The 18,396-nt window shown below is 40.3% G+C and overlaps 2 protein-coding genes across 3 annotated transcripts in view; both read left to right on the top strand.

The window, feature by feature from the left end:
- SDC2 (syndecan 2) overlaps positions 1 to 2,284 on the top strand; it is a 59,838-nt gene extending 57,554 nt beyond the window's left edge. The window contains exon 5 of the mRNA XM_063172068.1: positions 37 to 2,284. Within this exon, the coding sequence (XP_063028138.1) occupies positions 37 to 200 (164 nt within the window). The 3' untranslated portion in view covers positions 201 to 2,284. The remainder of the gene's footprint in view (positions 1 to 36) is intronic.
- A 7,501-nt stretch (positions 2,285 to 9,785) lies between these two features.
- Positions 9,786 to 18,396, top strand: part of CPQ (carboxypeptidase Q) — a 149,203-nt gene continuing 140,592 nt past the window's right edge. The window contains exon 1 of one of the 2 annotated variants that reach the window (XM_063172044.1): positions 9,786 to 9,928. The gene's annotated coding sequence lies outside the window, so the exon portion shown is untranslated. Of the gene's footprint in view, positions 9,929 to 12,425; positions 12,494 to 18,396 lie in introns of those variants that run through there. The other variant, XM_063172055.1, reaches the window with a different exon arrangement.

Genomic DNA, 18,396 nt, shown 5'->3' with positions numbered 1-18,396 from the left:
CTGGCATATTGTGAATCTCTGTTTCTTTGATTACAGCTGTTATTGCTGGCGGAGTTATTGGTTTTCTTTTTGCAATCTTCCTTATCCTGCTGCTGGTGTATCGCATGAGAAAGAAGGATGAAGGCAGTTACGACCTTGGTGAACGGAAACCATCCTGTGCTGCCTATCAAAAGGCACCAACTAAGGAGTTTTATGCATAAAATTCCTATTTAGTGTCTCTATTTATGAGATCACTGAACTTTTTTAAATAAAGCTTTTGCATAGAATAATGAAGTTTTTTTTTTCATTAAAGAGCCGTTATGGCACCTTTATGATAAAACCCCATTGTATTTAAAACTTTTCACATATTCGTTTAAAAATGTAAAATTAAAACTTAACATTTGCAGTGTTCTGTGAATAACAGTGGCAAAGCATTATTTTATAAAACCATTGATGTTCACTGAATGATTTTTAAAACTTTATGCATAAATATAAAATAATGAAAATTATTGTTTTATCCTATGGTTCAATGAAAGTTGTTTAATTTTGGTCAGCATGTCTCAGATTGATCTTGCAAGTTAGTTTTTATTTCATTAATTTATCTGTTTCCAAAAAATGCCTTTTTGTAGTTGTCATGGTGCAATTTGTCTTCAGATAATTCAGATAACAGTAACTTTTAGTGTAAATGTAATTTTTCAGCTATGTAAACTTCAACCTCCACTTTGTATAAATTTAAGTGTCAGAATATCAATTTTACACTTTGCATTGTTTCTCAGCTTACCTGTAGCTTCAGTGAGATTTGTAACAGCAATTAATGTGTAAAATTGGATTATTACTACAAACTGTATAGTCATATTCTTACTAAACAAATCTCCTGTAAGGAAGATTTGTAGTAAGCTACTGACGAACCTAAGCAAACCCAAAGACTCTAACAGTATTTTGAGAAGTTGCTGCAGATTTCTATGGCCACTGTATTTGTTAATTATTTGCAATTTGAAGGTACAAGTAGAGGTTTAAATTTTTGTTCTTTAAAAATGCATTTAAGTTGTAAACGTCTTTAAAGCCTTTGAAGTGCCTATGATTATATGTGACTCGTTGCAGACTGGTGTTAATGAGTATATAACAGTAAAAGAAAATGTTGGTATTTTATAAGCACAGACAATTCTAATGGTAACTTTTGTAGTCTTACATGGATAGACATAATTGTAATTTGGGAACATAAACACTACTGAATAAATCATGTGGCCTAATACTGAGAATTCTATTGTGATATACTTTTGTATGATTTTCATTTTATGTCTGTTTGCTCATGTTTTAATGTCACAGAGTACATCTAGTAGATCTTAAAAATCCAGACCAAAAAAGAAAGGCTGTTGATGAGGGTGATCCTCACACCAGATTTACTGCTAAGGTGGCAGAGCGAAGTGGGATGTTTAAGTCTTGCATCTGGTGTATTAGCTGTGAGACATTTGACTTCTGCATTGTGTTTAATGGCAGTGTTGACACAGGCCTGTTCTTCCTGCAAATGTTGTTTTCCCTACTGTAAATTTCAAAGGAGTACCCCAGTTCATTTACTGGAGTAAATGTGTGTATTTGTTTTTTATTTGTTGCTCGCGTTTGTTTTTTCCCTTTGAAAAATTTTGGTTTGTTCTGCTCAGACTCCAGCAGAAGAGTTGAGACAAGTGGAATATCTTCATAAGAGAAGAAAGAAATACTCTGAGTAGAAGAGAGAAGTGTCTGTTGCTTAGACCTTAGATAGGTGCTGGATAGAGGGACACAGGGAGAAGACGACAGTCTGCCTCCTTATATTATGCTTTGTAACAGACAAATGGCTTCGTCTTCTGCTCTGCTGACCTCCTGTTTTTTTATTTTTGAGATTCCCAAAATACAGGTGTTCAGGATATCAAGCTGAAGTGCTTTTCAGAAATGGCAATGTATTGTAAATTAGATCTGGTAGCTCTTCAGATAAGAGTTGTGCAACTTTTATTTGTTGCTGTCCCAAGTTCAGTGGTCATTTAGGAACCAACGAATGCTATCCTGTGCTAAAATATTTAATATATTGCTTTTTACTTATACTTAACTGGCAAGTTTTTCAAAGCCATACAAGTTCAGCAAGTAAAAACAGGGTAAGAATTTAACAGGTATATCTTGTGCAATATTTAGTGAACTTCAATTAGTAAAATAACTGCTTGAAATAACTGTGCCAAGAAAAGAAAATTTCTGGCAAATGCTGTGCCACTGCTGTAAAATAAAGCATTTGTTAAAGTGCCAAAATAAAGTCTACTATGCCTAAACTAATACTTTATTTGTATAGTCTGACATCCAGTTTTTTGAAGGCCACTTTGCTTAAGGTAGTAGATCTGAATTTCTTTCAAGGGTGCAATGAATATTGCTGTAAGTATAGCTATAAATATTAAACACCAGATAAGCTGTCTTCTCCTTGTTCATAAGCAAATTGATAATAAGTAGTGTTTTGATTTTATTTATGTATGTTAGACTGCCTCTATATCTACTGTACAGGCCACTTTATCCAACATAGACATCTGTTGTAATTATGCAGACTACCAAATATTATGCTTGTCTAGTTCCTCCTGCATCTGTTTACAAACAGAAGCAAAGGTAAATTTTCAGCTTTGTTTCACCATTTGCCTTTTTTTCCTGCACATTCATTATCCACTCTGTTATATGCAGAAGAGGTTTAATGCTTCAGCTGTGTGCATGGAACTGAAATGTTGCAGTCTTCCCACCCTCCCTAACAAAAACCTGAAACTTTTGAACATGCAGTAGGTGTGTTAATAGGATTTATCATCTCATGATCTCTTTGCTTTTCTGTTTTCAGTGCCAAACCATACTATTAGGGAAAAATTCTAACAGTTATCATCTTAGTTACAAACATAACTTCAGTTTTCATCAGTCTGATGCAGACACTGCACTCCCAGCAATGCTGTTCAGAAGAAATTGGCAAACCAATGTGTGTCTCTTCTGCTGAGGCTTCCTAGCACGAGTTGGTCTTTGGTTTCCTTTCCCTTTTGTTCTCTGCTTCCTGGATGTGTTTTAGCAATACTCTGGCTGCTGGTGGATGTTGCTGGGCAGCTGGCAGTCTGGGTGCCAGGCTCTGGTGCTGCGCCACCTGCCCTCAGCTAGCCATGGCTTTTCCTAGAGACCCTTGGCTCTGCTCTGCCAGAGCCACTCTAGCAGCTCTGGAATTCCTCAGCCATCTGATACAGTGTCTCCTTGTGATTGATAAGCTCTAGTGTTTATCAAAATGTCATTTTGCTTTGATTTACCCTGGGTTATAAATTGTTACTTCCTCTTCGATTCTTAGTAAAAGAAGCCAAATAGAACTAGTGTAAAGCTTACGTGAAAGAAGGCTCTCGCCTCTGCTGTATTCATGGCAAAATAACTTCAGAAGTTGGTACATGGTTCCTCTGCTTACCAGCTTTATGAGTGAATTGTAGCTCTTGGTTACAAGCTGCGTAGCTAGTTTTTTCTTCACTCCGAGCATTGCACTTCACTGAAATAGGATAAATTAAAATAAAAATTGTTCTCTTGCATCTCCTAACAAGAGAGAAGCATATTTGTAACTTCGACTAGTTGTTCTGGTTTTTTTTTACTTAAAGCTATGTATGGAAGTGATGGTGAAGTGCAGTCTTAAATGACAGATACTATTCTTCAGCAGCATATGGAATACAGGAAGCTTTTGTAAGGAAACAAGTACCCAGATAAATATTAAATAAAAGCTATTGGAGTGAGGCAGATTATGTATTATGCTGGGTATTTATGTATTTTGCTTAAGTAAGCAAGGGAGGAGGAATCCAAAGAGGAAAGCTCTGTGTGAAAACCATTATTCTTATAGGTGGAAATAATGTAGCAAATTTTTTTAGACTTTAGCACTTGCTTAATCAGATTGGCATAATTTCCTTTAAGGAAATACTTGTTGTCCACTTTTAATGAGCATTAATATTAATTTTGTTACACTTAAACTCTTGTCTGCGTATCCCAGAGCGTTGAACTTTGGTGCGAAAGCTCCATGCTGGGAACCTTTAGAGTATTGCCTTTCCAAAACTTCCATGAGGCTGAGCGAACACGACTTTGCTGTACAGTTCATCTGAGAAAAGACACAGCTAGTACACCACTCCCTGGCATGTCTTCTGCTGCTGGGATGGTTCATGGCTGGAGCAGGAGAGGGGAGTGCTGACATGTGCATTTGATTTCCTCACAGCTCTCAGGCTGACCAGGCGCTGGGTTCAGCTGCGTGGGTGGGAGTGGGGGATCAGTAACCCAACCCTGCCAGGGGAAAAAAGATGCTTTGCTGAGGTTTCTTCTTCTGTGAAGTAAAGTAAGTTGTGTATTTTTTGCTTTGGAATCAAATAAATGTTAAAATTTAAGCTCAGTAGAGCTAGAAATGGAGATGTGGGTGCCTGCCCTGGCCCTTGTGAACCAATTTCACATGCGCATCAGATGTGCCAAGTAGCTGCTTACGTGGGCGGAAATCTGAAAATCCCTCTGTGTACTTGAAGTACCTGAGTTTACTTTATAGTAGGAATGAGGGGGAGGGGACAGGGCTCCTTTAGAACTGCAGACATTAATTGGGAGTGAGTGGAAGGAAGGCAGGAAGAGAAACTGTCCTGACAGCCCTTGTTTTCCACTGAAAGTTATAAGGCATTTTGTTTTCTTGAGATGTTCCCACTGCACTGAAATTGTCCTTCACAGAGAGAATCTGTAGGCAGGAGAGCGAGCAGGTGCTGGTGTCACACCCTGACAGACACTCCTGGATGCACATTCCCAGCACAGCATGGAATGTCCCCCATCACAGCTTCTGCTCGTGGCTCTACCCTGGAATTCTGGCTACAGCAAAGCAGGTGAAGGACCTGCAGGGTTGACCCTGCTCATATCCTGCTGCCTGCACAAGGTGCTGGGAGGCTGACAGGAGGCTGTGGTTGGGGTGCTGGGCTGCGCATGGAAGGCTCTGGGTTGCCTTGTCCCTGGGAGGTGGGAAGAAAGGGATGAGATGTGCAACAGGGGCTTTGCAGTTGAGACATGCTGTGCCTATTGAAGCACCTTTCCATTTCTTTCCCATGCTTGGAAGATGTCATACTTTCACTACATCGGACTCTTGATATATCTTTTGGTGGCATAGCTTGCACAACTCTTTAGTTTTTTAATTCAAATTGCAGCTTTAAATCTGTAGATGTAATAGATTTGTAAAATGCTGTAGTTTTACTGAGGCTGAGCGCCTCTGTCTCTCATGACTAAAGGTCAGGTCCAAAGAATTCCTCCATCCTGGCAGTTCAGCCCTGGCCTGGAATGAGAGCAAGTAGGAATGTTTGTGAAAAACTTCCAGAAAAATATTGCAAAACCTGTAATAGTTTGTTGAAAATAAACAGAGCCCAAGTTCTCTGTAGGGGGTGACTTTAATTAATTTAGATTTCTTCCGGGGCATTATGCAAGTTTTTTTCCCATGGATTTTTATTTGATGAATGCAGAGGAAGCTTCTGATATTTTTCTATGTTTAATCCAAGCGCTGACGTATAAGGAACAATAATTCCACCAGGCAACCTACTTGAAGTTTATCTAGTGGTGGGAAACTAAGCTCAGTGGAGGAAAAAGCTCTGTGTCCTAGTTACCCACCCACCTTGTATGGCCATATGTAGTCCTGGAGAGTAAACAAAGTTTGGTACCCATTTTCCTAAGTTCCTGTGGTGGAATAGCAGCTTTTTCTAAACACTGCAGGTCCCCAAAGGATACCAAAGAGAAATGAGAACAGACTTTCTTTTTGATGTTTTTGTGTCATAACCCATAATACTAACACTCATCTCCTTCCTACTCCCCTTTCTAAGTATAGCAGCAGGGAGAAGTCAAAAACCATCACACTAAATGGTACTGAAAGAATGTAAAACAGCCCAAAGTGCAGTTTTCATCATTCATCCCTATAATTTTCAATACCACAGAGCAAACACAAGAGTCTCTTATGAAAGGAACAGAAGCAGAGCATGTGCTTTCTTCTGGAGCAGCCCACAGTGCCAGATGAGTTACTGCTGACGTGGAAAAGTCTCAGATGGCAGAGGGAATGGCTCACTCCTGCTCACACCAAAAAGCCTGAATGAAGGACCCAGCCTTGCTGTATTGCCTCACTGCCAGGCTGGCAGCTCTGCCCCTTCTGTGCTGGTGAGCCAAGATTGCAGGAGCAGTTCTAGTGAGTCTTCATGATCTGAGCTCCATCCTGCAGAAAAACCTTCCCTGAGAATCACTGTAAGCTTAAATTATTGACTACAATCAAAGCAGCAGCTAGATACTTGTTTTAAATAATCAGCTTTCACCCTGTTTTGCATTTGCTGAAATATTTTCCTACAGAAAATTTATTTTTATGGGCTGGTAAACAAGATGGCTTGTTAACTCACAGTTTATTTAATCTTTACACTAAATTTTACTCTGCAGTAGTACAGACTATTTTCATACTTACAACATTACAAAGCTTAACTTCCATTTTTTATATTTTAGTTTTTCCATTCTGTTATGTTAAAATAGTAAATATTTATTTACCAGCTAATTCAGTTTATAGCTTTTATTTGTTTCAACTTGCTTTTCAATGTAAATTGAGAATTCATTATGAATGCATGAAATTAGCACTTCTTATAAAATAAAATACATTAGGCCCATCAGAACAAAGATAAGCAAAACTATTTTGACTATAAAGCAAATTGTGCAATTATTGTAATTTATTTATTACACAGAAGCATTTCTGCTAGTTACTGAATTGAGTAATTCTAATCACAATGTCTGTTATTCAGAACCAACTACTCTCAATCTGTCTTCTCTTTTTATCATAAGTAGGAGAAGTTGAAGCTTTCCTCTTTTTTAGCTTCTAAGTGGTTTTATAAAAAAAAAGCAAAAAAACCCAAAACTGAAAAAATATAGCTACAGAAGAGCTATCAAAGTGTCTAAAGTTTTCTTTTATCATCTCAAAAATCAGTTACAGGTGCCCAGCCATGTGACTTCTCCCAGTTCATGGTCTGATTTTTGTAAAAGCTCTAGCAATAGAAATCATAACTTTTTCTCATCCAGTCTGTGCTTTTTATCACACACTTTCAGCCACTAAAAGCCAAGCAGAATTTTACTTCAGCCTCTCCTAATGGGACTTTTAATGCAGATTCTGAAATTCCATAGACTTGTTCACCTCTGGCTTTTCTAAGAAATGCTGTACCTGTTCTTAAAGAAGCAAGATGTTATTTTAGACAATCTTTCAGTTCTGTGAATTTGCACTTTTCAGTATTTATCAAAACTTTCAAACCATGATCAGACAGACTTTGCAAATTTGAATAGAAATCACACCACCTTCTATATATATACCATAGAGGATCAGAAATCCAAAATTTTAGTTAGTCTTGGAACACATTAAATCTCTTGCAGAGTGACTTTTATAAGTTTAAATGATTAACGTGTGACTTTAACAGCCTGTTCAGAGTCTTGAAGTTAAACCTAGAATGAGATATTGGTGAAGCTAGGTCTCAAGGCATGAATCCACACATTGTGTCTGTGCTCAAAACCTATCACAAAACAAAGCACCCTCACTTTTGAGCCTGTTCAGATGATAACAAGCTATTTTAGCACGGAGTTTCTGTGCATCTGTCTAGTATCTGCCACTCCAAGAACATTTCCCTTCCCAGTAAAATGGCTGGCTGAAGCTTACTGAGAGAAATCACACTTCTGCTCAGCCTCCCATCTGCCTGTTGATGGAAGTTTCATGTTCACATCCTGTATGAACAGTAATGTGAACACATCCTGTGTGAACACTAATATGAACACTAATGTAATGTGCTCATAGAATCACGGGGTGGTTTGAGTTAGAAGGGACCTTTAAGATTATCTAGTTCCAACCCCCCTACCCTGGGCAGGGACCCCTTACACTAGATCAGGTTACTCAGAGCCCCGTCCTGGCCTTAAACACCTCCAGTGATGGGCATGGGGGTCTGTTCAATACAGTTCAATTCAGGCCAAGTCCAGAAATAAAGCATGTATTTTATCTGCATTTTTAAAACTATCCATTTATTTAAACTTGTCTGGGACAAATATGGGTGGAATAAGTCAATTTTGGATTTTGAGCAATTTGAACCTGGATCTTCTCACTAAAATACTGAGAAGAATGAAGGTACCTAGCTGTAGGGAAGAGAGTTCTTGAGAGAAACTATAGTTTAATTGCTGCATTGTAAGGAAAGCTCTTTAGGGCAGTATTTAATGTATTTTTAATGCAAATATGTGATAATTGATGTCAAGACATGCAAATACCTTTGAATATAGCTGGACCCATTGCTACCTGAAAACTGAAAATCCGCAGGAATGAACAGGGCTCCTTGCATGTCTGGTTTTATATCAGGTGCCCATGCTCTGTTTTCCCTCCATGGCAGTACAAGTCACACAGTTTATAAGGAGATCTGAGTGGGAACATGTTCCACCAATTTTTACCCAAATCCTGTCTGCGCTATGGCAAACCCATTGCCCCTGTAAGAAAACATGTAGTGGTCTGCAGGAGAAACCACCCTGCCAGACTGTGTCTTTAGTAGCAAGTTTTGCTGCCAGAACTTTTGTGGGGTCATGAGCTGCAGACATTTTTATGTCCCTGGAGCACATGTGTTCACCATGGCTTTTTGGAGATGCTGTATGCCCTTGCTGCAAGAGGCTGTAACAGCAGAAGGGCTTGCAGTCGCCAGGAGCATGAACACAGTGGCATTTTGCTGCTGGCTATTTTGGCTGGTGTTATTCAGAGAGGAGATTTCACTTTGGCAGGAGAAGACTCATTTTGGTGGCTTATATCAACTTTTGTTGGCTTATATCAGCAATGCAGAGAAACTTGAGGCAACCAAGGCTGACTTCTGACTGGGAACCTGCATTGCACTGGCCAGGTTGCAGCTATGATGTGTCCCAAGCAAGGAGCCCCTACCAACCCACTGCTGGCAGGTGTTCTCACCTGATGATCTGATCTTGATACCTGAAATAAGCAAGTCTCTGACACAACAGCAGAAAAGCAAACAGACCTGTATAGAAAAATACATGTTTGAGGTGCTTACTATTTTTCTTTCACAATGTCTCTGCTTTTTTCTCCTGTTCTGTGCTTTACTAGGATATATTTATTTGCTGCTAGGCTGCATAAATGGAGACATATAAGTCATGATCAAGCTTAAGTACTTCCTTCTACAAAGAACTGAAGAAAAATTACTCTTTGAAACTTAAGAGTAATTATTTTCAACTCCTTTAACTGAAAAAAAAAGAAGAGGAAATAAAAGCTGAAGTTTGCATTAATTAGCAATCCATTTCTACCTGTCTACAGAGCAAAGCAACAGGAAAAAGCTTTAAATGAAGAAAACATCTTGTAGTGATACTAAAATCCATTGTGAACTTAGAGGAGACTTTTGGGAGACTGAGTCAAAAAATAAAAAATGCTATGCTAAAGTAAATAAATGTCATAAAATGATAATTGAGAGCATAACCCTAAACAAGGGTAACTGGTATATTGGTAATTCTTCAGTCTGGTACAGTGTTCTCCCACTTCAAACACCTTTTGTATTTGGTCCTGTGCTGGCAGCTTTTCAAAGGAATCTCATACTTTCTTCCCTCCCCCTCCCTACTTTGCATAATAATTAGTATGTGAATATGCTTGTGATTTCTTCTTATTATTTTAATACAGTCACATTTTAGAGACTTCAATAAAGTTTGGAGGACAACCAAAGCAGTTCTTGCTCCAAAAACCATACAGTCTAAATGGAGTGGAAAACCAAAGCATAGCAAAGTAGCATCATGTCACTCCCCCTTCTTTGCAGGGAGAAACCTTGTACCAAGCAATTTCCATCAGAAGAGATTCAGGAGCCGCTCAGGCAGTGACTGTTTTGTGCCTAACACCACACTCCACCGGTTGCTTCATATGCTGTACAATAGGAGGTGAAAAAATCCAACAGTAAGTAGCCTCATATGTCCTCATTTTAGGTTGAATTCCCCTTTCCAGGAGCTAGGTGCCAGCTTATTCCTTGAAGCACCAAGTTAACAATCAGATGATTCTGATTATTATTGACATTCATATATATCCAATCCCTATTTTTAATAGAAAGTTCTTGACTCTGACACTGTTTCTACCAGTATAATCACAGCAGTCTTGTACAAAAGATGCATCCATACAGAGCCCTTCAAGCACCTGATCGTCTTTATGAGTTCAAGAGTTTGCAAGATGCATGACAAAGATGATTTCTGCATGGTGGGGCTGGGATTTTGCCCAATATAGTAGCCTATAAAGTTTGTGAAACTGATCACAAGACTCCTCAGCTCCAGACTCTCACAGATTTACAATTACAGTCCTGAGTAGGGAAAACCAAGCAATCTGAAAGTCCTGAGGTTGTAAACAAATCTATGTATTTAGTGAATAATGCAAAATGGAAAAAATCATGTAAGAGGTGGGTGTAAGGGAAATACCTTTCCTGAGGCTGAATGAATATTGATGCGTTTCAAACCTGTAAACAGATTTGTGCATGTTGCTGGCTGAAGAGGGGTGGAGCTCTAGGTTTTGCTGTTATGCCTCTTAACTTGCTTTTGCCACTCCTCTGGCAAGGACAGCAGAAGACTAAAGCACTGAGTTCTCTGCCCTCTGACCTGGGATTAATGACAGCTACACCAAGATATCTCTATCCTTCTGACTATTTGATGAAGGAGAAAAAAAAGATGGCCTGACTCTCATCTTCTTGGTATAGAAGGATTAACAAAGGAAGCTAATTAAGAAAAAATAATGAGAAACCAGCTGGGTGAAGTGATTTAATTGCTAGGGGAGCAAGTGAAAAGAAATCACTCTCATGAATTGATTTATATACTTTATATACTGCAGATACAGTTTTACATGAGCTTATTCATGAAGGCATGTCCTATGTTCTCTTGCTGAAATTGAAAAGGAAGGCTGTACATTGGCAGTTAACTTCAAGGTGTTGTGGGTCTAACAGACAAACTTTGAGGATAGACTATTTTCTTGCATGACTTTCAGTGACATATTTATCACATTAATCACTGTATAATTTCATTCCAGAGGTACAGTACTAGATGGATACTTACAGTTTATAGGGTACTACATATAAAGAATATCCAGAATGTGCAGCTAAGAAGAAGCCAGACAGGAAAATATCTGACAGCCTGACAGCCTTTTCCTTGTGTAATATTTTTGTTGAAGCAGTTGTTCTGTTACCCTCAATGGAATAGGACTCTTAAGGACTGTGGCAGTTTGAGAAATATGTTGTTTCATCCCACCAGCATGCTCCCTGATCTGTATTGCAGAGGACAAAGTTCCAGCTGCAAAAACATACTGTTCAGATGCTGTACTGAAAAATACAAGTGAAAAAATACAAATGAGTCACCTCAAATACAGAGGTGGAGTCAGGTTAGCAGGATCAGCCATTATCTTATAATAATGTGTTTCAAACCCCTCCTTAAGGTACACACCCATGAAGCTCATTAGTGTAACAGTCATTTCACCGAGGTAGAAAGTTCATTAATATTGGAATACGGTGGTGAATATTAGACGGAAATTCTTCAATGTCTTCCTACTACAGCAGCTTTTTGGAAATGCACCAAGGGCTTTGATCCTAAAAACCCTTACCTCTAAGCACCTGGGTAGTGCCATTGACTTAAACAGAATAAAATGAGAGCTTTAATTCAAGTGTTTGCAGATTAAGACCCATGTTTGTATTTTAAGATCTTATCTACAGAAGAAATTGCACTCATTTACCTAAGTGTTTTATAAACACACCTTTATTTAAATGAGTGCAATGTTACTTCTGCAGGCGGCCACCATCTGAGGAGCAGGGGCCCTGCCACAGTTCCCAGGAGCGTGAAGGCAGCAGGAAAGGCTCTCAGACAGCTGGAAAACATCAATGAACTACACAAGCAAGAACTGCCATGCTCTCAAATACTCAGAAGGATGCGGCCACTGTGCAGCCAGCAGGAAAGGCTCCTCATGCTTTTCCATGTGCCCTTGCACCAATATCACACATTCCCTGTAAAAGTACAATCATAGAATCATCACAGCATCACAGAATAGTTTGGGTTGGAAGAGATCTTAAAAACTGTCTCATTCCAATTTCCTGCCATGGGTAAGGACACCTTCCAGTAGATCACGTTGCCCAGCGCCCCATCCCACCTGGCACTGAATATTTCCAGGGATGGGGCATCCGCAACTTCTTTGGGAGGCAGCTTCGTCCAACGCCTCACCGCCCTCACAGCCCCTCGCACGGAAGGTCTCAGCCCCCTGCAAGGCCCGCTGGTGACGGATGATGTTTTTCAGGGCCCCGGGGCTGGGCGGCAGCGGCCGGGCCGGGCCGGGCCCGCCTGGCCTCGGGGCGGGCTGCGAGGCGCCAGGGCCGGGGACAGCGGCGGCTCCTGGGCGGCGGCCGGGCCCTCCCAGCCCGCGGCGGCTCCGCCTTCCCCGTCCGCAGCCGCCCGGGGCTCAGGGCTGTGCCAGAGCCGCCGCCCGATCTGCACGGGGAAGGTGCGTGTTTGCTCTGCCGGCTGCCTCATCCTCCTCCTTTTCCTCCTCCCCCTCGCCGCCGCACTAGGCGTTCCCCCGGGCTGCCGGCGCTCCTCCGCCGGGCTGCAGCGCTTTTTCGGGAGGCTTCTGCTCCAGAGACGGAGCACCTCGCCGCCATTCCCGGGCCCGGCCGGGCTCAGCCCCGGCTCCTTGTCCTGCGGTGGAGCCGTGCAGCGTGTGCTGCCTTTCCCCACCCCGCAATGGGGCCTTCGCTCGCTGGGCCGCAGCCCCCGTGCTGCGGGCCCTGCCCCAGCTCGGCGGGCCGGAGCCCCCAGCCTGGCAGCGGGGTTCGGCCCCGCCTCGCTGTGTCTGCTGCTCGCCCTTTGCTGCAGGGGTGACTGACCCCAGCATGTCATACTTCAGGAGCGTGGATCCATTGGTGACACAGCAGAAAAAGATCTGGAGTTGCTTGTCGACAGCTGGCTGAACGTGAGCCAGCAGTGAGCCCAGCGGGCCAAGGAAGCCAATGGCATCCTGGCGTGTATCAGCAAGTGTGGCCAGCAGGAGCAGGGCAGGGATTGTCCCCCGGGATTCTGGTTAGGGGTACATCAGTGCTGCATCCACTTCTGGGCCCCTCAGTGCAGGAAGGACATTGAGGGGCTGGAGAATGTCCAGAGAAGGGCAGCGGAGCTGGAGAAGGGGCTGGAGCACAAATCCCGTGAGGAGCAGCTGAGGGAGCTGGGGTGTCCAGCCTGGAGAAAAGAAGGCGCATGGAGACCTTATCATTCTCTACAACTACCTGAAAGGAGATTGTAGCCACATGGGGGTCAGTCTTGTTTCCCATGTAACAAGCAACAGGACAAGTGAACATAGCCTAAACTGTGTCAGGGGAGTTTTAAGTTGGACATTTGGAGGAATGTCACAGAAAGAGTGATTAAACATTGGAATGGGCTGCCCAGGAAGAGGTGGAATCACCATCCCCGGAGGTGTTTAAGGAAAGACTGGACGTGGCACTTTGTGCCAGGGTCTAGGTGATGTGATGTTTGGTCAGAGATTGTACTCAAAGATCTCAGATCTTGTCCAGCCTAATTGATTTTGTGATTCTGTGAAACAAAATCCTTGCTCACCCACTTGTTCCTCTTAATTTAAAAACAAATATGTACTCAAAGTTGGCAGTCACACAGTGCTTGAGGGATGCATTGTCAGTGTTAGGTAAAGCATGATGCTCTGCCATGATCCTGTAGTGAGCAAAGTTGACAGCAGTCACTGACCAAAAGCTAAAAAAATATAAATATTGTGAAAATAATATATAAAAATATTTAAAAACATATCAAGAAACATGAAAAAGATACAAGTTCTGTGGGCTGAATTAGATTTGACTAAGGAAGCATTAGATGCAAAGGAACCTTTTGAATGTAGTGTGCCAAGTTGTACATGTGCTCAAAACTACAAAAGAACAAATTCAAGATACAAGCATAAGAAATAAATTTGTGTATTAATTACTTGTTTTTTCCTCCAAACTGCAATATTTTGAGGACTTGACTTTATTAAGTGCTGCATGAGCACCAAAAGTGCCTGCTTAGACATTGCCATGCACAAAGGCACCTAAAATCCTAATGTCTTGTTATTGAGCCCTAATTTCAAAATTTTGCCTGTCTGTTGTTTTCGCTCTGTTCAAAATTAGATTAGTTTTTACTAATTTTTTGTTTTACGAGTTTTTACTAATTGTTTGTGGAGATAGTTCTCTAAAACTGTTGTAGGAGTGTTGTAATCTATTGATTAAAGGGGAGCATGTGAGTGTTTCTTCTTACAAAGCAATATTTGGCTTTGCTGTAGAGCAGACTTCCTGTGTGGAAATGGAATAACTGCTTGTATCTTCATCTATCTGTATCTCTTTATTTTAGCCTGGGAAAATTTTCAAGATTTAAGTTAGGGCAACAAAAGCTGGCCTTGATTTTGTTCTGGTTAATTTTTTGCAGGGATGAAAGCTTTTGTTACAAGTCTTTCTCATGCTTACCTGTCAGTTCTGAAAATCACCTTCCAGTCTCATCTGCTGCTCCTTCTGTTGGATTATTGATTTTAATAAAATCTCAAACCCTTATTTCCTCAAAGAAGCTCCACAAAGCCTGCCATGTGCATGAGAGTTCTTACATCCCTTTTTTTCCTTGTAAATTTTGTCTAATTCCCTTAGACATATCCTCCCTAGGTTGAATAGCATCTATCCTTGCAATCAGTTTTACTTTACTCCAACTTCTGTCTTTCAGACGAAGGCTGTGCAGATAAACTTGGATCAAAGCCACCACAGCTTTAGAGATTCATACAAAGCCTTTGTCTTACCTGATCTTGTTTCTTGGTGTTTAAAATACATATAATTCTTTTGAACAGCAAAACAATAAGATACTGAATCAGATAAGAACAGATTGCAAATCTGGGCTGGGGAAGAACAACCTGTCATTGACCCCTGTTGGGAGACATCTGTTAGCAAAAGCTCATATAAATCTGCATTTGTTTTATAACACGATTTTGCAAATGCCTGCATGTCTTTAATGCTGATTTGAGAAAGGAAGCAACTTATAATATCTTGATATAATTGCAGAAACTCATAATGCACATGGGATTCTTTTATCTATTCTTGTTATATTGTATAAAACTTTCTTGTTTTAAGGTTGAAAACTTTGCCTTGTCATTTCTTCTTTTCTTCCCGATTGTGGGAGGATGAAGATGAAGGGTGGCAGTACATCTAAGAGGTAGCAGCTGCAGGGGTGAAATATTTTGCCTAAAGAAGCACTTTGTGGGTAGAAATGTACAAAACTATTACAATCTTGGAGCTCTACAGTTCTTTCTGTTCTGTCTCGACAGGAAATATTATCTGTCAAAAACTGCATTGCAGTAATCTTTCACTTTTTTGTTACCAAATGTCTGCAGTAATCTCAAAGTAGTGAAATAAATGTAAATTCTTTCTTCAGCTGACCCCAAGTCACTTACATTTTCACTGTGATGGCAGTAGTGAAGTTTTAGCTCAGATTTGTAATCTCTTAAATGCCAATTATTCAATTAAGTCAGTATTTTTGCCAGAATCTTTGAAGAATGCTTTGCTCTTTTTTGTTTCAGTTTTACAGTACAAGAGAAAACTGTATGTGAGCTTGAGAAAAATGTTAACCTTGTTAGCCTGTAAAGAATATTAGCCTTTTTTAAAAAATGGTAATCTGGGTACCTTGGTCTTACAAGAGACTTGATTTCTGATATTGAGATAGAGAGAACAGACCAGTGGTGGGAGGTTTGCTTTTAATTAATCTGTCTACCTACCTACCTACCTACCTACCTACCTACCTACCTACCTATTTTTTTTATTTAATGGAGAATATTCAGACACCTGGCTCATTTGGATTCTTTCCTTTTTTTCTGTACTGATATTAATAATAGTAATATTTTATCAGACTCTTTAGGTCTAACTAAGATAGGCCTCTTCTATTAATTTTCTACACAGTTGAGAGAAAAATGTAGAAATCCCTTTGGTGCTGTTGCTGCCAAGAGAGGCTTGATAGGAGTGTCTAATGAATAGACATGTAGATTAAAGTACATCTCTAAGAATTTATGTATTTTGGCAAAGTGTTTTATTGTACTACACACTGCAATCAGAGGTATGGCAAAAGACTTGTGATCTTACAACCTGACTTTAAGAGAATACTAATGCTGTTTTAAAAAAGAAAATGTGTCAGTCAAATTTATCTCAGTTCTCTAAGATAAATTTTAAATCAATGATCATTATGTTAGAGTAAGAGGAGGTTAATCTCAGGTCACCTATCAGAGACATTCCTTGCATCATAGGAGTTATAAACAACTAAGATTATTTTAAACTTGCCTGAGTGACCATCTTGCATTCAGTACAACAGTGAGAGTTTCTACAGGCTCAGGATTTGCCCAAACCTGGTTTCTGACCCCACAGACTTATCATCTTGTCCAACTGAGAATTGTTGTCACCCTTTTAAAGCCTGTTTTAGGACTGATATTAGAGCACAGTTCTGGGTTTAAATCTGTTGTTCTCTATGTGTTTGGGTTTTCTTCTTTCTTTCTTTTTCTCAAGTTGCTGGTTAAGGTGACTGATCTTTTGCTTAAACGTAGTGAAATTACATTTTCTGTTTGAATACACTGTATGAAAGGGAATGAGACCACTCTTCTGTCCTCCCTGAATTTTTCTAGCTTTCATCTGCCACAAGTACATTGATACACTGTGCCTTTAATATTTTGTGAGGTTTTTTTTTCCCAGAGGAGGCACTTGACTATGAATTTACTTAAAGCAAGTGAGTCCGAAGGAATTTTATGTTTCAAGTAGCCCCAAAAAAGGGGCTTATGTAATATTATGCATGTGCCAATAGTAATTTGAGAAAGAAACGTTCTTTCTGGAGGTCTGATATGATCTGAGCCAATAGTCTCCATTGGGAAAGCATCCACTATTTTATCTGTAACATTTGCCAACCGGAACTTAAATTTGATTTGTCTTAAACGGTTTCCCCTTCTACTCTGCACATGTTTGGAGATTAGTGTTTCTGATTCTGTTGGTTTATACTGTTCTGAATCACAAGGCTGATCTAGTTCTCTCTCTGGTCATGTTCTCCTGTACAAAACACAGGTCCTCTTTTGTGGCAGACTATGAAACTTTTCTTGGAGTTTCAGTTTAATGAAAATCTTTATTGTTTTGGAAGCAGAAAGAATTGGAAGCTACTAATTTCTTTGAGACTGACCATATGATCAATCTTTAAGAATGATTCTGTATATTACTGCAGTGGGCTATTAATATTTTCTCCTATGACAACTAGGTAAAGCAGACAAGTGCAATACTAATCTCAGGTAATCTGTTCAGTGCTGTTGAAAAATACACAGAGTAGACAATTTCTGCCTCAGCAATGCATTGTGAGGTACTCAAGAAGGAAAACAAAGTCAGCTTGGTTTTAATTGTTCAGTTTGGTTGTCTTGAAATAGCTGTTGAGTTAGGAATCTCTAGAGGGTTTTCAGTTGAAAAAATCTCAGGAATAGGCTTGGAAAATTCTGTGTATGCTCTGGGTTACTGTCCTTGTGCATTTTACCTGCAACTGCTGCAGAGTTTTCCACCCCAGGCACCCAAGTGGCCTTTGGTTAGCCAGGTGGCCATGAAAGAGCAGAGCTGTCTGCTCCTCAGAGCACAGGGACTTGTGCAGTGCAGCCTTCCCTTGAGTGGTACATATTTATTTTCTCTTTGGCAGTAACCTCCCAGTACTAATGCTCATTTAATTTCTACAAACAAAGCAAAATTGCTATTTATGGATTGGTTCTCAGCTGCTGATCAGATTAACAAGGTTCTGATGTAAGTGAATGCCACTTTGAAGGGCAGAATGATTGTAGCTGGGATCTAGATGTACTTCAAAATCCAAATCCAAATCTGGGTCCCACTCAGTCCAGGCTGCTAAGATACGCATACACTGATTTTAATATACACTGCTCCAGCAGGTAGAGTCTCTGATTTATGCTTCATTTTGGATTTAGGTCTTACAGCTAAAGAGAGGTCTTGCAGAAGGAGTGGTAGTGAGCAGGAATGTCTCTGTGGCTTCAGAGAGTAAGTGAATGAGGGCAGATGGTGCTTGTCTCCAGCAACCAATGCCATCCAAGTCAGCAGATATATTTTGTTTTGCAGTGTTCTCTGGTGTACCCTACAGTTGGTAGAAGACCTGGCATAGCCAAATGCAATGTATCCAATACAGATGGATGGTACTGGGCTCTTTGGTAGTTGTACAGCAACTGTTCAAGCAAATCTGGCAATGAAAGAGGCTTATAAGAAATACGGGGAGAGACTTTTTAACAGGGCATCTTGTGATAGAAAAAGGGGTAATGGTTTTAAAGTAAAAGAGAGTTGAGTTTGACTAGAAATAAAGGAGACATATTTTATACTG

The sequence above is a fragment of the Melospiza melodia genome, chromosome 1, assembly GCF_035770615.1.
Source record: "Melospiza melodia melodia isolate bMelMel2 chromosome 1, bMelMel2.pri, whole genome shotgun sequence".
NCBI classification, from domain to species: domain Eukaryota; kingdom Metazoa; phylum Chordata; class Aves; order Passeriformes; family Passerellidae; genus Melospiza; species Melospiza melodia.
This window is presented reverse-complemented; position numbering and strand designations above follow the sequence as displayed.